General features: G+C 54.8%; 1 protein-coding gene across 1 annotated transcript in view; it reads left to right on the plus strand.

Annotated features, from left to right (window-relative positions):
• CYTH4 (cytohesin 4) overlaps positions 1–22,615 on the plus strand; it is a 29,388-nt gene that overhangs the window by 4,406 nt on the left and 2,367 nt on the right. The window contains exons 2-10 of the mRNA XM_007111758.4: positions 4,550–4,632; positions 6,594–6,658; positions 7,699–7,765; positions 9,279–9,397; positions 11,092–11,172; positions 12,786–12,898; positions 14,749–14,897; positions 20,650–20,761; positions 22,187–22,263. Coding sequence (XP_007111820.4) covers positions 4,550–4,632; positions 6,594–6,658; positions 7,699–7,765; positions 9,279–9,397; positions 11,092–11,172; positions 12,786–12,898; positions 14,749–14,897; positions 20,650–20,761; positions 22,187–22,263 — 866 coding nt within the window. The remainder of the gene's footprint in view (positions 1–4,549; positions 4,633–6,593; positions 6,659–7,698; positions 7,766–9,278; positions 9,398–11,091; positions 11,173–12,785; positions 12,899–14,748; positions 14,898–20,649; positions 20,762–22,186; positions 22,264–22,615) is intronic.

The raw sequence follows: 22,615 nt of genomic DNA on the forward strand, positions 1-22,615 counted from the left end.
ACGGGGGGGGGGGGGGGGGGGGGGGGGGGGGGGGGGGGGGGGGGGGGGGGGGTTGCCCAGACGGAGCACAGGAGGGCCCCTGAGAGGAGATGGAGACAATGAGTAGGAGCCGCTAGGCAGAGAGGAGAAGGAAGGGCATTCCAGACACGGGGGGAGGGTGCGGGGGTGGTTCCAGCATGTGCAAAGGCCCGTGGAGGGAGAAAGCGCACTGGAACACACGAAGGGCAGCCAGGAGGCCTCAAGCCTGGGGCAGGGGCGGGCCCAATGTGAGATGAGGGTGGGGCACCAGCAGGTCTGGTGGACCCGGTAAGATTTGGGCGCTTTATCCCCAGGACAATGGGAGGCCATGGGAGGGGCAGAGTGGAGGCAGAGAGACTTCGGGAGGCCCTCAGTCATCCAGACAGCGGAGTCCAGGGCTGTGGGGAGGGTGGAGGCCATGGAAACAGAAAGAAGATGGACACAAGGATGAGAGAGGGGGTGCATGTCAAGGTGCCTCCTGGGGTTCTGGCTGGGGGCCCTGGGGGCCCATTCCCAGAGCTTGAGAACTCAGGAAGAAGGCCAGGTTGACGGGAAATTCTAGGAGTTCCGTTTCAGTCACAGTGACAAATGAGCTGTTGGTCAGGACACAGGGGGATGGAAGGGTCTGAAGCTCGGGGAGGGGGTTGGAGCTGAGGGTATGTGTGTGATTCCTTGGCCCAGGAGGGGAGAGGGCGATTAATGAGACCCCACGGGGAGAGAGGAGAAGTCGGCCTGGGACCCAGCCATGGGATCCACATTGGAGATTATCAATAGAAACACGGAATTCCCACCCAGCTTCTCTCCAACAAGCAGCCTGTCTGGAATCCATGTGGCCTCCAGCAGCAGGTGTGCCCTGGGCCAGAAACAGGCCTTCAGGACACAAGCCCCTGCCAACAGGAAAACAACGAAAAGCAAACAAACAAAACACAAAAGTCTGATCTTTCACCCCAAAGTCAACTAGAGGTGATTGGGTTTTTCCACCGTGGAACTCAGCCTCCCCTCACTCCTGACAGAGGAGTTCCGGGTCCCAGCCTCTAACGCTGCCTCCCTTGCTATGGCCCTGCTCCTGCCTCCGTGAGGATGGCCCCTCACTCCTGTCCCTGCATGTCCCCAAAGGCACGCAGAAGCCACCTCTCCTGGGATGGAGGCTTAGGTGTTGGCAAACTAATGTTTTGATCCCAGCACCGCCACTTCTTGGCTATGTGACCCAGGGCAAGTCACCTCACCTCTCTGACCCTCAGTGTCTTAAACTGAGAAAGATCCACTTGAAAGAGTTGTGAGGATTAAATGACATAATTTACATGGAGCTGCTGGCATGGAGTAGGTGTGTTTGAATTTAGAGGTTGATGAGACTCTCGCTTTGTCCCCTGGTGTAAGTGCCACCTCCCCTCACCCCCCAGGAAACCAGGATCTCTAGACCTCATAGTTGTAGGGACAGAAAGGAAAACTCCCAAGTGGGTCACTAGAAGGATGGTACCACTCCTATTCCTCCCTTGTTCCTGAATCCCAGATTACCTCTTGGGGAAAGAGCACCACCTAATGGTCATTGATTCAGGGTGTACAGTACACCTTGGAGGATGATTCTCCATCCAAGCAGTATATCGTCTCCAAGCTGACACCAGCAGCACCTTCCAGAGGCTTCTCCATCGTTCCATCAGGCCAGCATCCTCTGGTGGTGAAATGTGTAAGAGGACCATTGGATCCCATGGCCACATGCTCCTCCCCCACCTCCTTTACTGTAAAGAGGGTCGTCCTTTAGTCTAATGTGATGTGTTGCAATGTTCTGGGTCAGCAGATCAAGCCCTCGGATAGTGGTGCCGGCCAAGACCCTGTGGGCAGGAAAGGCCACCATATCCAGAACAAGGGATCCAATGTAATCGGTTTGCCACCAAGTTGCTGTTTGGTCTTCTCCAGAAACAATGGGTCTCTGTTGCTGGCAGGTCTGATATTCAGCAGTGGTGGTAGCTTGGAGAGCCTGGGTGAGTGGGTCCACGCAGAGCCTCCCATAGCGCCACCCACTTGACTCTTCCCCGGACCTCTCTGTTCCCAAACTTCCTTCTTTCCTTCCTTCTGACCGAGAAGTCAAGGCATCTTCTACTGCCCATGAATGCATGTATATTCTTATTTCATGCCGCTTCTCTTTCCACATGAAATAGATGACCAGGTGCCCTACCCAAAGCTCTGCTCAACTGGGAGGACTTCTCACCACTCTCTTTGTGGAACACCTTGAGCAGGTCTGTAGTTCAACAGCTGTCCAGTTTTACTTGTACACAGACACTGAGCCACCCATCCTGGAACCGAGCTCAGGCATTTTTCTCCTTTGTCATGAGGTCACAAGGGACCCATCCATAAGGACATAGTATGAGCTGAGGGACCTGGTACAACAGAATGACAACAAGCGGATGACATGGGGGTCTGGGTCACCTGTCCCTGGGGCTTCCTGGAGCCTTCCGTCTCTGCTCACACCTGTTCCTGGGTGAACCACTTACAAAGGATTGCTGTTGGGCTCACTTGACTTTATGACTTGGTGGGTCAGACCCATCTTGGCTGCTTGACAGGGGAATCATTACCATTTACACTTGCCACAGTGTTGCAGGAGCCTTCCTTCCGGGGGCCTGGCCTCTCCTTCAGTCAGTAGGGCCTGGAATCTAAAACCTGCTCAGGTCCACAAACCAGGCAAGGGCTCTTGGCTTTTCATGTAGTGACTGCCCTTTGGGAGGGGCACATCCTTGGGCGAGGCAGCTCCATTTGGGCTGAGGTAAGTTCCTGAGGAGGGACTCAGCTGTGAGTCATCAGGAGGCTACACACACACACACACACACACACACACACACACACACACACACAGCAGCTGAGGGAGTGGGTGCCTTGGTCCTGAGGGGGAGAACTGGGTGACACAACATGGCTCCCATTATACGTGTGTTGTACCCTTAGCGTATGTCAGATCCTCACTGAGTGTTTGACAAAATTCAGATTTTTTTAATCCTGACCACCACCGTCTAGGTTATGGTTCATGCTTCAGAGACAAGGACACTGTATAAGTTGAGTTTCAGGTATGGCGGATGTAACAAAAAGACTCAGAATAACAGTGACTGAGACATTCTCAAAACTTATTTCTCTCTCATTGAAAAGTCCAAGTAGGTAGCTGGTGGAGGTGAACGTGATGACTCTTCTCCACGTGGTTGCCCAGGGCCCAGCCTCCTTCTAGCTTGGTGCTCTGCCACCTCAATACCCAGCTAACATCTCAAAGTCCAAGATGACTGCTCAGTCAACTGGAGGGGAAGTAGGGAAAGGGACGTCTTGATATTCTTTGCTTTTATTTGGAAGAGATCATAGCTGTCCTTGCAAAACCTTTAAGAAACGTGACCAGGCGCTTCCCAAAGCTAGGACTTGAGAGTCGAGAGGATTTGGATGGGCAGACAGGAAAACGCATCACAGGGTGGAGGAGCTGTAGAGGCAAAGGTGGAGAAGTAAGACTGAGAGTTAGACCATTTGGGGGCAGTGAAGAGCAGGCAGGCTGGACTGGCAGGCTCTTGTTGAGAATGGTGGGGAATAAGACTGGCTGGATGAGGACTTTTCCCCCTATGGAATAAGGATTCCATGGGGATTTAGACCAGGAGAGTGTTATGGATGGGACAGGAAGTGGGGAGGGGCGGGTAGAGGTAGGTCAGCTGACCCAGGTGGGGAAATGGTCATAGCACATTGCTAGAACATTGGCACACCTGTGTCTCCTTTAACTCATTTCCAGGTGACGAGGAAAGAACTCAGACTTTGTCGTCATCCCGACCCAAGTCCTACCCTGGCTCAGCAACTTGTCCCTTTGGGACCCTGGCCAGGTCACCTCACTTCTCTGAGCCTGAGTGTCTGGGGCAGCCACTGTGAAATGTCCCCCCAAATTCAGTTTCCCCATCTTACATAGTAAGGATATCAGGACCACCCTATTAAAGGCTCATTACCCAGCCTCCCTTGAAGGTAGCTGTAACCACGTGACTACATCTGGCCAATGGGATGTGAGGCAAAATAATCACCACTTCCTGGTCATACAAACAAATGAATAAATGACAGATGCGTGATCCAGTGAAGAAGTAAAGTTGCTGCAAAGGATGAATGCCTTCAGCAAGTATTGCACTGAGCACCGGCTATGTGTCAGGCTCTTTCTAGGCGCTGAGGATACAGCAGTAAGCAAAATTGTTGAAGTGCCTATTCTCATGGGGCTGAGTGGAATGAGTAGAACACAAAAGATGCAAGTAAACAAGATGGCTTAGGGAGTCTGTACCCAGAGGGGCAGAAGAAACATAAAGCTGGTAGGAGGGGAGTGTGGGGAGGGACTGCTTTAGACAGGGCAGTCAGGGAAGGCCTCTTGGAGGAGGTGACACCTGAGCCAAGGCCTGGATGAAGAGGGCAAGCAAGTCATGGGTTTCTAGAAGGAAGAGGGCCCTGGGGAAGTGAGAGCTAGCTGGGGTGGCTGGAGCCGAGTGATGGAGGGGAGGGCGGGGAACGAGCCAGGGACCACCAGTTCTTCTCTCTCCAGACCCAGAGGAGCTGAGCAGCAGGGAGGCGGAGGAGCTGCAGCGGATCAAGTGGCATCGGAAGCAGCTTCTGGAGGACATCCAGGTGTGCTCACACGCACGCTCACAAATACCCATGCTCTTGTCCACCCACATGTTCGTGCTGACACACCCTCAAACCACACATACCCACAGGCAAGCAGTCATACACATTCGCACACCTCCTGACCCAGCCTGGGCCAAGAGCGGGGCCAGATTCCAGCCCACATGTAGCCTCAGCCCCGGCCCCCAGGAGTGGGGAGAACAGAATTCCCAGGGGAGTCCCCACTCCTGGATTCAGCTGCCAGGGCTCAGAGAGAGCCAGGAGAGCAGGGGAGAGAAAGGGAACAATCAGTTCATCACCTACTATGTGCAGAGCCCCACCTGCATGGCCTCAGTCTGGTCTCATCTCCAACACGGACCTCAGATTCATCCCCCCGAAAATGTAGACCATTTGGTCAAGATAACACCATTATCTGCCCAGCACTTGTCAGTTGACCAGTTTCTCAGACATTAGCTCATCTGATTCTCAGCAACCTTCTGAAACAGGCCCTGCTTCTGCTCCTGGAATGTGCCACCATGCTCGGTCCTGCCCCCGGGCCTTTGCACTCACAGCCCCCTCTGCCTGAGACTCTCCTAATCCCTCCTCATGGCTCCTTCTTCTCCCAGTTCATTCTCAGCCCCAATGCCTCTCCTTCTAGGAGAGCCCCCTCACCTCACCTCACCGCCCTGTCCACTCTGGCTGTAGTTGGTGGGACCCCACTTCCCATCCCAACACGTGTACACCTAAGATTCCAGAGAAAGACGAAGGCACAAGGTAACTCCCTCAGCGAGTACTTACCATGTGCCAGGCTCTTTCTAGACCATTACTCTGACCATTTTCTGCATGGTCATTTCATTTGCCCTGTGATCCAAAGTCCAGTGGGGTGAGCTCCATGTAAGGAGAGCCTGGGTCTGCTTCCCACCACTATATCCTGAGTCCAATAGTCAGAGCATAGTAGGTACTCAGTTAATACTTACAAGTGAACCTTCATTTTATTTGTGGGGAAGCCACTCAGTGACTTGGCCAAGTTCACATGGACAGGAGCTGACTGGGCTCAGAAAGAGGTTCCAGGCCCCATGCTGCTCCTGGGTCCCAGGACAAACCCCTATTAGGACTACCCCCATCCCAAAGATCTTGAGGGAGGTGAGGGAAGGCTGGGGTGCCTTTGGGGGCCCTTGCTGCTGCCACTGAGTTAGGGGGTCTCCTCTGCCACTGGGCACCTCCCGCCGGGTCAAGATGGAAAACGCTTGGGGGGTGTCAGGGAAAGCACAGGCTTGGAGTCAGATGTTGGACATGTCCCTTCACCTCTCTGGGCCTCAGTGTCCTCTTCTGTAAATTTCACTGGAATTGCAAAGTCCCTGAGAAGAGGTCCTGTGCCATCTTGTACCCTGTTGACCCATAGCACCTGGCTCGTAGTGGCCACAGAGTCTAGGGAGCAGGACAGGGTAAATGGATGGAAGGAGGGAAACCAGAGAGGAGCTGGGGCCTGATCATTGGGTGAGAGTTTGTACCTCCTGCTTGGGGAGGCAGTAAGGAGCCATGGATGGAGTTTGAGCGGATGAAGGGGCCGGCACCAAGTTGTGCTTCAGAAAGATGGCAGCTGGGTGGAGGAGGGCTTGTTGGGAAGTTTTGGCTCAAGGGTAGGACACTTTTCAGCTGCAGAGGTGAGAGACGGGAAGACCAGAAATAGAGTGGGGGAAAGGCTAGGGACTGGGGACTCCCTCACCCCAAGAGAGGAGCCCCGGGAGAACTAGGTATAAACAGAGGCAAGAAGTTTGGCTTGGGATTTTGAGGATATGAGATATTCGGGAAAGGGATCCTCCAGGGGGAGGGTCCCTTACTGGCAGCTCAATACAGAGGTTTGGGAATCAGGCCTGGAAGTGGGAATGGTTGGGGTTGGGGGGGGGGGGGGGTCGTGAAGCCCTTTCTGTCCCAGGCTCCGCCCCCTGACTCTACCTCCGCACCCTGCCCCCGCCACCCCACAGAAGCTGAAGGACGAGATCGCAGATGTGTTTGCTCAAATCGACTGCTTCGAGACAGCAGAGGAGAGGTGAGGGGCCCGGCAGGGGACCCTGGGAAGCTGCCACAGTGGCTTCCTGAGGATGTCACATGCCATCAGTGAGAGTGAATGAGCCCAGGCCCTGGTGAAATCAGGGCTCGGAGGAGCAATCGCTGGCCAGGAGCATGCTGGGTTGGGCCAGGGAGAGGGGGACTTCAGCCCCAAGGATGAGGACAAGGAAGCCAGGGGCCTTACGGGGACAGGAGCCTGGCCTGTGGCAAGGCCGAGGCTGGTCCACCTCACTTCGCCCATAAGGTGTCATCACCCCACCCCTTCTATAGGCAGACTGCCCCTGGCTCTGTGACCTGTGGTTGGTCCTGCCCTCACTGGGCCTCAGTTTCCCCACTTGTACGATGAGAAGGTTGGTCCCTACATAATCCCCTAGGGCCCCAGGGCACTGACCCCTCCACACGGTGTCCCAGGAGATCCCCAGCCTGCCCCTGCCAGCCTTCGGTTCTCTGATGCCTCTGATCTCCACCTGCCTAGCCCGGACACGTGCACGCACTCACGCCCGCGTACACACGTGCACTGCCCCCGTGTCTCCAGCCCCAACAATGACAACAGCATAACATTTACCCGGCACCTAACACTAGTTATTTTCAATGCTTTAACCTCTCAACAATGCTTGGGGGGCAGGGGGTAGAGTCACCGCATTCTACAGATGAGGAAACTGAGTCCCAGAGAGATGAGTGGGATTTGCCACAGAAGCCTGGCTCCAAAGCCTGTGCTCTCACCCCCAACCTCCCTGTTAGCTCGCTCCCCCTCTAAGCACGCGGCCCCTCTAAATCCCCCCCCCCCAGGAGCATCTCTGGCTCCTGAGGCCACAGCTCCAGAGCTGGGCCCATTGGAAATATGGTCTTGTAGCTCAGGAAGGGGCCCAGACCCTGCATTTCTCACGTTCTCCCCGGGGATTCCAGCCCCACTTGGAGGCCCTTAGGGAATACTGGCTCTAGGTGAGGGAAGCGTCCTCGGGGATTGGAGGGGTGTCCTGGGGTCCGGGGGTGTCCAGGCTGATGTCTTCCTGTCTACAGCCGCATGGCCCAGAAGGAGAAGGAGCTGAGCATCGGACGCAAGAAATTCAACATGGATCCCGTGAAGGTAGGCAGTGCAGAGGCCGAGTCAGGGGGCTGGGAGAGCTGCACGCTGGGTCCCCCCACGATGTCCCCTTCTTCCCCTCAGCTGACACAATTACCCACTTTACAAGTGAGGAAACTGAAGCCCCGCCCAGCTCAGCATCTTCTCCTGTGCCACACGCCTGTTACGGCTGGGGGCTCCGCCACCCCACAGCATAGTAGCCCCGGGGCATGGGGTGGGAGCCAGGAGGATGGGGCGGGGCCTGTGATGTCTGTCCCCCTCTCTGTGAGTTGGACTTTGGGCAGTGGGGCCCTTAAACTCTGGGGCTCAGTCTCCAGAAGTGTCTTCCAGCCCCTCTGCTGGGGGAGCCAGTCCTGGGACGCTGGCATGGAGCCCTGAGCGCTCAGGGCTCAGCTACACTCTAACCCCACCCCCACTGGCCTCAGAGCACCCCCAGTCCCCACCCCTCGCCCAGCCAGCTGGCCCTGGGCTCCTTTCCTGTAGGTGCCGGGACAGGAGGAAGCCACAAGTTGACACACAGAGGTGGGGTCAGGGAAGCCAAGGGGTCCCTGGAAATTTACTGCTCTCGCTTACAAGGCTGCCTCTTCCCCATCACAGGCCTCCCATGTCCCAGTGGCACAGTAATCAACCCCTGCCCCCATCCACACGGACCACACAGATCACACACACACGCGCGCGCGCGCGCACGCACGCACGCACGCGCGTGCGCTAACTCACTTCCTACCTGATCCTGCCCTAGCGCCCCTCACGGAGGGGCCACTGAGGGGTCCCCTGAGCCATCTGCCTGTCACTCAGAGCCCTCCACACCCTGTCCCCCCTCTCCCAGCAGCCTCTTCTCCAAAAGGAATAGGAACTCAAAGGCATCATCACGGAAAACCACACACCAAACCCTCAAACTCCTAAAATTAGATGACAGACTTCGAGTGCCTGGGTTGTGGGGAGAGACGTCTGAGATATTGTCAAATCAGAAAATCGGGTGAGGCACACTCCCATTTTCACACAGAAAAGGGAGGAAAGGACCACCAGGGAAACTGTCTACCTCCGAGTGGTAGGACTGAGCGATTTCCTCTCCTTCTGACGGAGCAGTTTTTTTTCTAATTTTTATACAATGGACAAAGATTACTTGTAAGAAAAAATGAAACACCATGTTTAAATAATATGAATTTTAAGGGGGACAAAAGGAAGGGCTGAATCATTCGATCTTAAAATTATAAATTCATAGAATCATCAAAGCATATCATCAAAGAGTATCAGACTGAAGGGCACCCTGGGGAGCACCTGGCATGAACCTGGTTCATGGCAGGAACCCCATCTCTCTTTGCACGTCTCTGCTGATGGGGCGCTCACCACCTTACAAAGGCAACTTCTATTAAAGAGGGGACACATCTTCCCAGAACAAGCTGTGCCAATGCCAGATTGCCAGGCCCAGGGCTCTGGCCATGGGGGCTCCCTCCCTCCCTCCTCCCAGGCCAGCTGCTGGGTGGGGCTATTCACGGACTCTGTGTACCACCTCCAGGGCATCCAGTATCTCATTGAGCACAAGCTGCTGACCCCTGATGTCCAGGATATCGCCCAGTTCTTGTACAAGGGCGAGGGCCTCAACAAGACGGCCATCGGCACCTACCTGGGGGAGAGGTAAGGAGGGCAGGGCCTTAGGGAGGCAGAGAATGAGGGTGTGCAGGTGTGCACAGGTGTGGGTGAGGGGATTGTGTGTGCAGGTAAGTAAGGGAATGAGTCATGTTAGGAAAGTCATAACTCCTGGGGTTCAGCGGCCTAACTGATCACGCGCCTCCAGACCCTGAACCAAGGCCTGCCTGCCTGCCTTCACTCCTTCCTTCACTCATTTAGAAAACAAGTAGACATTTTTAGTATCTACCGTGTACCAGGCAGCGTTCCAAGCCCTGGATTTACACCAGTGAACAAGATAGACAAAACTCCTGGTCGGGGGGTGCGGGCAGGGGGGTTAAATTGGGAGTATGGGATCAACAGATGCACACAGCCGTATATAATAGATAAACAACAAGGATTTACTGTGTAGCACAGGGAACTATATTCAATATCCTGTGATAAACTATAATGGAAAAGAATTGAAAAAAAGAATACAGATATATACATATATATGTATAACCAAATCACTTTGCTGTGCACCTGAAAATAACACTGTTGTAAGTCAACTATACTTCAGTTAAAAAAAAAAAAAACTACTGGGAATTCCCTGGATGTCCAGTGGTTAGGACTCGGCACTTTCACTTCCATGGGCCTGGGTTCAATCCTGGTCAGGGAACTAAGAGCCCGCAAGTCACACAGCATGGCCATAAACAAAAACAGAACAAAATCCAAAAACTCCTGCCCTCAAGGAGGTACATTCTAACGGGGAAGACAGATCCTAAAATATGTAAAATAAGTTAGAAAATTATAAGTTCTTTGGAATACAAATAAAGCAGGGAAGGGAGATGAGAAAGTTCTGGGAACCATGCTTCAGAGGCTGTGACTTTAAATAATGTGGACACAAAGGGTCTCACAGAGAAGGTGAACTCTGACTGAAATTTAAAGGAGGTGAGCAGTGTAGCTCTGGGGGAAGAGCATTTCAGGCAGAGGGAACAGTGTGTGCAAAGGCCCTGGGGCAGAAGCCTGCTTAAAGAACAGCAGGCTAGTGAGACTGGAAGAGAGAGGAAGGGAGAAAGTAGTAGGTGACAAGGTGGGGGTCCCTGAGAGGGTTCTGGGCAGAGGAGTGGTCTGAGGGGACCCTTCTGGCTGCTGGGTGGCAGATAGACTATAGGGGACAGGCGTGGAGCTGGGCCAGCAAGCCAGGAACCCTTCCCCCAGGCTCCCCAGAGGACACTCTCCTTCTCCTAAGCAAGCAGGGAACCCAGGTGGCAAGAAGGGCAGCGCTTTCTGATTTCAGATCTGGGAAGGGGAAGGAAATGGGGGTGGGCATTTTCTCTTGATTTTACAGATGTGGACACTGGGGCTTGGGGAGGTCAAGTGGCTTGTGTGGGGTCACCCAGGAAGGAAGTGACAGAGGAAGGATTTGACTCGGGGCAGGCCGCTCTGAAACCAGAGCTCCCCTCCAGGGTGAGGACAGTGCTGGTGAGCCGTCGGGGTTGGGGGGTGGGGCGTCTGCTGTGTGTGGGAGGACATGGACGTGCACACGGGGGCAGTGGGACAGTGATGTGGGCTCAGACAGATGTGAACAGACCAGATGGTGGCTGGATTCAGAAGGAGGACATCTCTCCCCTCCTTGGCCTCCCCCACCTCAACCACCCCCAGGAGGTGGGTGCCAGCCAATGCCCGAGTGTGTCCCGCCCTCCCTTCTGCCTCCTCTCCAGGGACCCCATCAACCTGCAGGTCCTCCAGGCCTTCGTAGATTGCCACGAGTTCGCCAACCTCAACCTTGTCCAGGCCCTCAGGTGAGTGGTCCATGGGGCAGGGGCCTGACCCTCGAGGGTGGCACGGCAGGAAGGGTTGGGGCATCACCATCCACATGGATAACAGCACAAACAAAGCATCAGGAGAAAGAATGAATAAATGAGGGAACTCCCTGGCAGTCCGGTGGTTAGGACTCAGCGCTTTCATTGCTGAGGGCCCGGAAACTAAAATCCTGCAAGCTGCGTGGTGCGGCCAAACAAAAATTTTTTAATTAATAAATAAATAAACTTAGTTAATGACATTATCCCCCACGTAGAGCTGAGGTTAGATGAGATAATAGGTGTGGACTGCCTGGATCGGCACTTGGCTCGTTACTTACTACTACTACTATTATTATAGTGCATCATTATTATAGTACTATTTAATCATGATCATTATTACTATTATGATGCCATTCGCATACGACTGCTCTTTGGATTAGTGCTTGTTTTACCTATTTTATTAATGCAGCTTAGTGTGTACTGCATTTATTATTACTTATTATTTTCTAATTAGGATATTATTGTTGATCCTCATTTTTTCAATGGGAGGCATTACAGTATATGCGTTAGGAGCACAGGCTCTGGAGCCAGACTGCTCAGTTCATATCCTATCTCTGCTACTCACCCCTTGGGAAAGTCACACACACACACACACACACACACACACACACACACACACACACACACACCAAAAAAAAAAAAAAAAAAAAAAAAAACCTCTCCGTGCCTCAGTTTCTTCATCTGTAAAATGTGGACACTAACAGTACCAACCTCATAGGGTGGTGAGGACTAAATGAGAAAATGCTTAGAATTGGTCCACCGTAAGTGCTTCGTAAGTCTTGCTGCTGCAGATGATGCCTGGAAAATCAGCTCCTGAGTGGGGGCATTTGTTCTGGGCTTTGATGGATGATTAGGAGTTTGCTAGGCAGAGAAGGAAGAAGCCACCACCGTCTAAGCAATGTGGCCTTCCCTCTAACTCCCATGCTTTTTTAAAGGAGAGGGGTAGGTCGGGAGTCTCCAACATTCATTTGTTCATTTATTCACCTGTTCATTCTTTCACTCATTCAGCTGGCCTTTACTGAGCAGTTACTGGCTGTCCCAGCTCACCAGGAGATGTGAGAGGAGTAGGCACTGCCCTTGCCCTTGGGGAACTTAGTTGGAAGCTGCGGAAATCATTCACTTCTAAGAAAGGGATGCCCAGCCAAGGGAAGACACTCCCCCAGGGTCCCACAGTCAAATCCCAGGGCCCAGTGGCCAGGCGGGGAGGGGCCTCAGAACCCAGGAATCCACAGGGCTAAGGTGGACTGGGCCGCAAATGGTGCTGGGTCTCAGATGGGCAGGAGGGTGTGCCCGCTCAGCTCCTGTATTCTAGAAGAAAAAGCATTTCTTGGATCCCTCCTGCAGCCTTGGTGCTCAGAAGAACAAATTCCACTGAGGCCCCCAGCACCACCATGAGCCTAGATGACAGGTGCAGAGTCTCTCATTTACAGGATAAAGAGACTAAGCCTGGGAGACACAGAGCAGCTTATGGGGTGGGGGGGATGGGGACCCCCCTAAGCCCCTTCTGAGAGCCTCCCCCACCTCCACTGCCCATGGTTCTGTTCTTCCCCCAGACAATTCCTGTGGAGCTTCCGACTGCCAGGCGAGGCCCAGAAGATCGACCGCATGATGGAGACCTTTGCCACCCGATACTGCCTCTGCAACCCAGGTGTCTTCCAATCCACAGGTGCCAGTGTGGGAGGGGACCCTGCCAGACCCAAATCTGCCTTCCGAGACACCTCGGCCTCTCTGCCCCCTCAGGTCTCCCCCAAGCACCCAGACCCTGGGAGCCCAGATCCCCTCATGAACCCCTCACTGAGTGCCAACTCTGTGCCAGGCCCTCTGCTGGGTGCTTGTCAGGCAGAGCTGCCTCAGGGCATGATCCTTGGGAGAGAAGGCAGGAAATAATGGCACAGGGTGCTAAGGCATCAGTGCCTCATCTGAGGGCAGGGATGGGGGACTCAGCGTGTCCAGGCTGGCTTCCCAGAGGTCCTGAGGCCTGAATGGGGTTTTGAAGGATGAATAGGAGTTCTCCAGGAGGTCAAGGGGAGAAATGGCCTTTTGGGCAGGAGTTCTAGTTTGAGCAAAGGCACAGAAGCATGAAACAGCCTGAGCAGGATGCAGGGCGCAAAGAGGTATAGGAAGATATCAGCAAAGCTCAGTCCTCTCCATCCCCCAACATGGTGGGCGAAAAGTCATCATGGCAGGCTTGTCCTGGCCTCTTGTCTGGGTCTGAAGATACCATAGCAATAACCAAGTCCACACATTGAGCACTCCCCGTGTGCTGAGTGCTTTACGCATGCAAAGGCATGTAATCCTTACATCCACTCTACAAGGTCATCAGTGTTCTCAGCCCTGCAGAACACAGACTCCGAGAAGTGAAGGGAGCTTTTCAGCAGTATATCCATGGGCAAGTCCTACAGAGCATTTGCCTACCTTGTAGTTATATATGAATTAGGGATTTGCTTGTTTGTTATCTGGCAGCCCCACAGGTCTAAATGTCTCACAAGGATGGGGACCATACAGATTTTTTCACCAGTGAATCACCATTCTGTAGCACTTAGGAGGTACACAGTAAATGTTCGTAGGAAGGAAGGAATTGTAAAGCACCAGATTTCAATCGCAGTCTCCCTACTTAATTTTGTGACCTTGGACATGTAACTCACTCTCCCTGTGTCTCAGTGACCTTGGACGTGTAACTCACTCTCCCTGTGTCTCAGTTTCCTAATCTGTAAAATGGCGGTGGTAACGGTGCCTACCTCACAGTGTTGTCAAGGGCTGTAAAGAGCTTAGCGCAGGGCAGGCACCAACATTAGTGCCACTGCCACCAGAGGTAGAACCATCGATGTTCTAGAACATGAAGCTACTTCAAAGTGAAACCTCCTAATATTGCAGATGGGGAAGCTGAGGCTCTGGGAACTCAGGTGCTTTCCAAGGTCCACCGGAGAGTTGGGGACACAGCTGGACTTCCCTGGCTCTGGACCCAGGGCTTGAAAACATCATAGAGTAGCGATCACCTCCTTCCCAAACGCTCAGCCCAGCCTCGCTCCAGAGCACATGAAAGTCTGGATAATGGAACAGGAGCGCGGCTCCGGGAGCCCCACAATGCTAATAAGATTACCAAGTGGCTCGTGACGAAGGCCTGAACAGTGTTGCCAACAACAAGCATCCTCTGAGTTCCAAGAAGGCGGAGAACAGGGTGGGCCGGGAGCTGGAAGGGCTCGGTGGGGAGCAGGGCTGGAGCTGGAGCCGGAAGAGCGGGAGGGTTTAAGTGGGTAGGAAGGGAAGAGGAGGGGGTGCCTGGCAGGGGGCCCAGCAGGAGCAGAAGTACCAGGGTGGGAAGGCACAGGGCTCGGGAACTGACAACTGAAGCTTGTTTGGAGCAGGGAGCCCCATGAGAGTGGGGGGCGCGGCCAGGCCTCAAATGCCAAGCCGGGAGGACGCTGAAACGGCCCATTCTTGGCCCCTAGAAGGGATTGGGCCAGGGGAGGGGGGAGTGGCCAGGGCCAAGACTGTGACCGCTGTCCCGTCCCGCAGACACCTGCTACGTCCTGTCCTTCTCCATCATCATGCTCAACACCAGCCTCCACAACCCCAACGTCCGGGACAGGCCACCCTTCGAGCGCTTTGTGTCCATGAACCGTGGCATCAATGATGGCAGTGACCTGCCTGAGAGTCAGCTGCGGGTAAGAGGGGTGTGGCCCCACCCAGCCCCGTCCCCAGGCATCCAGGAGGAGCCTGTCCTAAGGACCACGGCCCAAGAGGGGCTCCTCTAAGATAGGCCGCTCCAGGAGAGGGTGCTGCTGAGATGGCCCTCCCAGGTTGGTAACTGTCTGGAGAGGGACCATCACAAAAGATGTTGATCCCGAGAAGGGCTTTCCCAGGTGGGCCCATCTTAAGAAGGAGGTCCGAGACTGAACACCCAGGAGGTCCTCCCAGACCTCAGCCTTTGGGGAACTCTGGGCACCCATCATTCACACCGTTCAGAAAGGGTGCCTCACGCAGCCTAGGTCTATTGTTTGGAATCCCAGATTCTTAGACTCTCAGTGGGTCAGGGCTGAAAATCCCCAGACTCTGCTCAAACCCCTCCCTCTTTCAGAGAGGAAGGAACGGGTAGGTCTTCCACAGGCTACACATCAGTTCGAGAGTCGAGCAGAACCCAGGCCTCCCATCCCCTCCTCGAACAGCCCCACCCCTGCTACACTGCACCGAGCCCTGTGCCTGGCACGGGGCACCCAGGGATGAGTAAACCCACGTTCAGGGTCTGGTGGGAGGATGATACACATGTGAATTATAACCCTGCGTGATTCATGCTGCACTGACCGTAGGAGACACAGAGGACACTATTATCACTCTCCTGGGAGCAGGGGAAGGGTGCCATCCGGGAAGACTCCACAGAGGAGGTGACTTTTGAACTGGGCCTTGAACGTTGAGTGGGAGTTCGCCCAGAGGAGAAGCAGGGAAAGGACATTCCAGAAAGAGGAACTGGCCGGCACCTGACCTGGTTGGGAAAGGGAGGGGCATCCAGAGTGGCCAGCTGGATACACATACAGACAGTGATGGGCACCGAGGTTGGGCCAGAGAGACCAGAGCTTCGCACGACAGCCTCAGGAGTTTGCCTGCTTCCTATGGGCAAAGCGGAGCCAGGAGCTGTTTTAGAAACACAGGAGTGAGATTCAAAGCCTGCCTCTGCAAAAATGAATTGACGATTCATTTCTAGGACCAGAGACGCCCCAGAGCTCAACAGAGCTTCAGTTCCCTCCAGGTCAGAGCACGGCAGGAGGGGAGGAGACGGTGTGAACCCCACCCTGGCAGCTGAGCACCCTGTGTACCTCCGACAGCAGAATTCTGGTCGGTGGGGGGAGAGCCTGAGTCTGGAGCGATTCTGGTGCCCCTCGGCGTTTGAGAACAGCCTCGCCCTTAGCCCACCCCCCTCCTTGGTCTCCAGAGACAGTTTATCCTGGTGGGCTGGGGGCACGACATAAAATGAGGGCTTGAGAGTAGGTTAGGGCTCAGGTCAAGTGCCATCTCCCCGTTTGCCTGCTGGGTGACCTTGAATAATGACTCACCCTCTTGGAGCCACCATTTCCTCAACCAGGAGAACAGGGATAATGATGCCTGCGTCACAGAGCTGCTGTGAGTAGTAATTTTTAAAAATGTAAAGGGCATAGCCCATGCCAGGTACATAGCACAAGCTCTAAATGGTAGCTTAGGTCGCCATTAAGAGTAATTAATAATAATTTAAAATCCCCAGCCCTTAGTAAAATGCCTAAAACGTGAAACGCATTTGAAAACCGGTAACGCATCTCATTGTGGTACTTGGGGCAGGAAGCTGGGCGCACCTTGTCCAGCAGGTAATGGGTTAACGACATGCCAGCACCAGTCCTGTTGGATCTCCCAGGTGCCACTTTATTGCTTCAGCCCCCAAAGAGCCTCCTTCAGCAGCTCCCTCCTTAGGTATTTTTCCCAATTCAAGCCTTTTGTTAATAACAATGCACTGCATTTGTATAGAGCTTGTAACTTTCTTCTCATAGGGCTTTCCGGTCTATTATCTCAATTTAGCTTCAAGCTCTTCCTGGGAGGTCTGGGAAGGGTTTATTATCCTCCCTGGCAGCCGAGAGGGGCAGGCACTGAGCAGGGAAAAGAACAGAGCGTTGGAGTCACAGCCACATCCAACTCCTGGCTCCCCCATTTTCAAGTTGTGTGACTTTAGGTAAGTGGCTTGACCTCTCTGAGCTCTCGGTTTATAGGATTAGTGTAGGTAAGCTTATAGGATTAGTAAGGTATTTAGCACAGCACCTATGTCGTTGGACTGGCTAGTTAATCCAGAAGCTTCCCAGGACACAAAGTGAACCACACTGGCCTGGTCCTTGCTCTTCGAGGCTTTCACAGGAAGCTGCTCAGGACCGGGGGTCCTCTTGCTTTCTCCTGGGGTCTCATCTTCCCCATGTGTAAAGCAAGGACTCGGCTTTAAGCACCTTCAGGTATTCAGTTTGCAGCTTTGCAGAAGGATCCTCCAGGACACATAACATTTTTAAGTGACCTGATTTATGAAATTAAATTGACACAGATACATCACCTAAAGAGAGGTCACCCCGTGACCATGAGGGTGCGCAGCTGGGAAAGGCTTCAAAGAGGTGCATGATGGGAGCTGGGGCTCAGGCATGTTGAGCGGGTCTTGCCCTGGCCACCCTGATGGGGACGGGGCGAGTGCCTAAGAAACTCAGCCCAAAGGTACAGGGTGTAGACTCAGAAGATGGGAGATCAAATCCCAGCTCTGCCCTCATGGTTGTGTGCCCTTGAGTGTGAGCCTCAGTTTCTCCATCTGCAAAGTGGGCTGGTGACACTGACCTCACATTGTTCTCCTGAGAAGCAGACAAAGCACTTCAAGCACCTGGCACCGCTCACCTTGACAGGGTTGCCCAGAGAGGGAGCCAGGGTGGAGGAGGGGAAGAAGCAGAGAAGATAGAAGGAGGGCTTGTCCACTCTCCAGTGTCACAGGTGGAGAAACCGAGGTCCGGGCAAGGGAACAGTCTCCCAGTTCAGGGCATCTTCTGCTGCAGGCAAGGCCAGACCTCCTGGGTTCCTGTCCAAGTGTCTCCATCAGAACTGACCATATACTGGGCCCATTAAGTCATCTCGACAACCTTAGGCCCCATGTACCATCCCCAGTTTACAGCGAAGGAAACTGAGCTCCAACAGAGGTAGCTGGCCAAGGGTCTCAGTCTGTGAGGAGTCCAGATTCAAACCCATGTCTGTCTGACTCCAAAGCCCTTCCCTCTGCAGAGACCAGAAAGCAAGATTAGGGGATGGAGATCTTGGCCGTGTTTCCCAGCTTCCAGTTTCTTTCTGGCTGGAGGAATCTCAGCTCATATCATGGAAAAGATGGGGGATTGATGGTTGGCTTCAGGCTCGGCTAGATCAAGTTGCTCAGTGAGGTCAGAAGAGCGCAGTCTAGTCTCTCCGTCTCTGAGCAACCTCCTCTTCCAGGTCGGCCTCCCTCGTAAATAGGCTTTCCCCAAGTTGCAGCAGAGATGGCCTGGGCAGCTCCAGGCTTCCATCTTGCTTTATACTTTAAACTAGAGTCCCAGAATTAAGGCTTATTGAATTAAGGCTTATCGACTGGCATGGGTCACAGGTCCCTCTCTGAACCCGTCGCTGTGACCAGTAGGACGAAATGCTCTGATTAGCCAGATGGGAGTCATTCACAGTCTCCTGGAGCCTGGGGGCGTGGCAGGTGGGCAGTGAGTGCCAACCCCCCGGAGCAACCTGGACAGAAAGTCCAGGTGCAAGGATGTTTTATTACAGGGGGCGGGGGCGGGGGGAGCCTGGGGTTTACAAGGTACAGGAAATGTGGGTGAACTGAGCTGTTTCCCTTGTGGGGGCAGAATGTGTAGGCTGTAGGGTGCCTGCCACAGCTGCCATGGGGCTCCCTGTGGGTGTCATGAAGGATGAGGCCCTCTCTGTCCCCCGCTCACCTCCTTGGGCCTTCAGAATATTTGTCTGTGCTGCCAGCTTTGCTGACAAGGCCTTGCTACCACAGACCTTGTTCAACCGGCCACCGCCACTTGGGGAATCCCAGGGCCAGGCTGGGCCAGGGCAGGAGGGGTAAAGCGGGGCTTCCCGGCTGCTTTAGGGATGCAGGGGCTCCACACAGAGAAAGTGGTCCCCGCCCTTCCCCACTCACCCCACCACAGCCAGCGGAGCCCACTCCATCAAACCCAGGAAAACCTGCTTCCAGCCGGCACTCTCCTCCCCCCATCTCTTACCCCTCCACCACCCCTAAGCTCCTGGATCAGAAAAGACCTTTAAAAACCAAAAAACACCATTTCTAAAACTTTGGGGAATCGAACAGTACTTGGGAAAATTTTCATTTAAAATTTTGAGGGAAAAAAAAAAAAATTTCGAGGAAACCATCTGAACAGCAGCACAGACAACCGCAACAGAAGGAAATGATTTCATTATCTCAAGACAGAGACCCAGCATTGTGTCTGGTTTTAGTCAACAGAATTAGACAATTTAGATTGTTTTTTCCAGACACTCGGAAATCTGGGCAGGTCGTCTATGGAACGCAGTGCCCCACGGCAGCGGGTTCAAAACACACAGGGGTGATCTGTTGCCAACATCCACATCTCCCACAGGGAGGTCTTAGCCCTGGCTTGCATACTTCCAGTGACAAGGAACTCATTACCCTACAAGGTTGCTCCTTCCATATTTCAGCAGCTCCAACTTCTAGAAAGTCCTCCATAGAGAACTAAAATCTGCTTTCTGAGAAATTCCTACCCCCCAGAACAGGTCTCTGGTCTCTGCCTAGGAGAGGGGGCTTTAAGAGCCTAGGTCCGCATCCCACCTTGAGTCACAACATGGGCAGCCAATCTCCAACTCCCTAGCAGGTCCTCTGTGTCCCCCAACCCACGGTACACCTGGAAGTCTAGCTACTGCACCTAAAAGGAGACCCCCTTCCCCCTTAGATGTTGTCCAAAGAGGCCCTGAATCTGGCTGCTGTGCCCCAGAGCGTGTGTGTGTGTGTGCGTGTGTGTGCACACGCGCGCGCGCTGGTGAACGTGTGTGTGCATGTACACATCCCAGCCAAGCATCCTGTCTCCAACACTCTCAGACATGGGGGTGATGGACCCTGACTCACTCATCTGACCCTTAAGAGCAGTGCTGGGTGGTCAGGGTGCAGGAGGGGGCTTCTCCTCCTCATCATCTTCCCCTCGACTTGGGGGCAGGGAGGGGCTCTGACCCCAGTGTAGCCCATTTACTCTCCCTAGAACACTGGGGGTCAGCGTTGTCCATTTTTCAGATGAAGACAGAGCAGCTCAGAGAGGTTGAGGGATGTGCCCAGGGTCACAGAGTCATCAAGTGACCCGAGCTGGGATTTCAACCCAGGTGGCCTGACACTGAGCAGGCGCTCTTGTTCCGCCCCGCGTTCTCCTGCCACTGGCTGGGATTCCAGCGGGAAGGTGGGGGATGGGAGCCATCAGCCGCTGGGTCGGCAAACAGTTGCTAACCTGCTTTAGGCCAGGCCCTGGGGGAGGCTCTGGGGTTTTGACACCCAGGCCTTTCCTGGAGGAGCTCCCCACCTACTTGGGGAGGTCAACCTCAGCAAGCAAACTGACAGCAAAATACTGGCAGCGAGGGGACCATGGGTGAGGCAGCCAGCACGGTCTCTCTGCGGGGTTCACGCCACCCGCTCCATTCTGCAATAGCACAGGGGGAGGCGTGACATGGGGTTGGGGACAGGGGTGCACCGCTGGGCCTGGGGGGACCAGGGAGGGTTTCCCCAAGAAAGCCAGGGACCAAGGAGGAGCTAACAGGAGGGGAAAGAGTTTGCCCAGAGGGCCGGTGAGCTGCCCGAGGCCACACAGGCTGGACCCAGGCCCTGGGCTGGGCTGAGCGTCACAGCGGGTCTTTCCCTCCCTTCTCTCGGGGCAGAACCTCTTCGACAGCATCAAGAGCGAGCCCTTCTCCATCCCCGAGGACGATGGCGATGACCTCACTCACACCTTCTTCAACCCCGACCGCGAGGGCTGGCTGCTCAAGCTGGGTGAGAACGTGCTCACGCGCGCGCTGGGGGACGGGCACCGACGTGTCTGCACACTCACGCACCGCGGCTGCCCCACGCACGCACTTGACATGCAGCCTCGGGGGTGCAGTCAGGTCAGCCCCAGGTCTCCTGACCCCTGGAGCAGCAGTCTGCCCATCCCATCCGTCCATCTGTCTGTCCTGCGGATGAGGGGACAGTGTGGGAGGGGAACGATAAGCAAGAAGTGGGGACGGGAAGCTGACTGATTCATAGATAAACGCTTCAACCTCAGGTCACTCTTCCTGAAGCGATTCTGAGGAAGCCTAGACCCAGTGAGGTTAGGGCATCTGCCCAGGGCTACACAGCCAGCCAGTGGCGGGTTTTAGTGGGCAGAGGGTTGGGTGTTCTTGAAAGACAGAGGGAGGGAGTGTGACAGGATGTGGCTCGGGGAGCCTCCCTTCAATGGGACTAGGGGACACGGAGGGCCTCGGGCCTGCAGAGGGGAGCTGTGGCGGGTGCCACAGCCGCAGCGGCTGGAGGATCTGGCAGGGGAACTGCAGGGCCCGGCAGTGTGCTCCTGCCGCCCCCGCGCACTCATGGGCGCCGCCCCAGCCCAGCCAGGCACAGTGGTCCTCCAGGGCAGGGGAGGACAGACGCCTCGTGTCGGAGCAGGGGCCCTGGCCTGGGGTGCCCATCCAAGCCCTCCATCTCTCCAGACCCACCTCCCAGTTGCCCCCGCTGCAGACTGCAGCCTCCTTTCTTGCCCTCCTGACTGTCCTCGGTCCCGGGGAAGCTCTAAGTCACAGATCGCAGCTCCTCCACCCATCCTCAGCCTGAGTTTCCACAGCTGCAAAATGGGGATAATCATCCCTGGGACAGTTAAATGTGTGGGAAGCCAAGCATTTGGGCTCTGGGGCTGGGACACTGGGGTTCGAATCCCAGCTCTGCGGCCAGACCTCGAGCAGATGACTTAGCCTCTCTGCACCTCAGTCTCCTCGTCTGTAAAATGGGGTTAATAATGGTCCCCTCCTCATAGGTGGTTAACTAGGGATTAGTAAGTGAAAGTTTTTTGAAATCTCTAGAACATTGCCTGGCAAATGAAAGATGAAAGCCTTAGCATAGTGCCAAGCGGGGAGCGGGCCAAGGCATGAACGGAGGGGTGAGGGCAGCAGGAAAGTGCAGGGAATGACCAGCCTGCCCCAGGGCCTGATCATGGAGGAGTCTGGATCAGGAAGCTCAGGGGCAGTGCGGGGGTGATAGAGCCACTCAGGTTTTAAGTCAGGAAGGGATAGATAAGGGGGAAGGTGCAGGCAGGCAAGGGGTTGGGGGCTTGCTGCTCAGATGGGGGCCCAGAGGAGAGCGTCTGAGGCCTGCTCTTCCGTGGAGGGAAGTGCTGGTGGCCCAGGGCAGAGGAAGGCTGACTGACTCCGCCATTGGCTTTCGCAGGCGGCCGCGTGAAGACGTGGAAACGACGGTGGTTCATCCTGACGGACAGCTGCCTCTACTACTTTGAGTTCACCACTGTGAGCCTTACCCTGCCCTGCCCCTCCCCGCAAACCCTTTCCAGACTCCCACTAGGCGGTCCATTGACAGAGCTTGGGGCCCCTTGAGATCTTTCAGACCTCCTCCATACCCATTTTACAGATGGGGAAAACTGAGCTACAAAGAAGGGAAGGGGCTGGGCCAAGGTGCAAGGCAGAGCCGGGGCTTAAAGTCAGGCCTCCTGACTCCCAGCCGGGGCTCTTCCCGTGCTGCTCCCCTGCCCTCTCCAGGGCTGCACAGAGTCGGGGGAGATGGGCACACTCCTCTCTGGGTCTAGGGAGCCCCCAAGGTCACTCCCTGCCCTTGGCTTTGAAGCTCCATTTGCAGGTCCTG

The sequence above is a fragment of the Physeter macrocephalus genome, chromosome 6 (assembly GCF_002837175.3).
Source record: "Physeter macrocephalus isolate SW-GA chromosome 6, ASM283717v5, whole genome shotgun sequence".
NCBI classification, from domain to species: Eukaryota; Metazoa; Chordata; class Mammalia; order Artiodactyla; family Physeteridae; genus Physeter; species Physeter macrocephalus.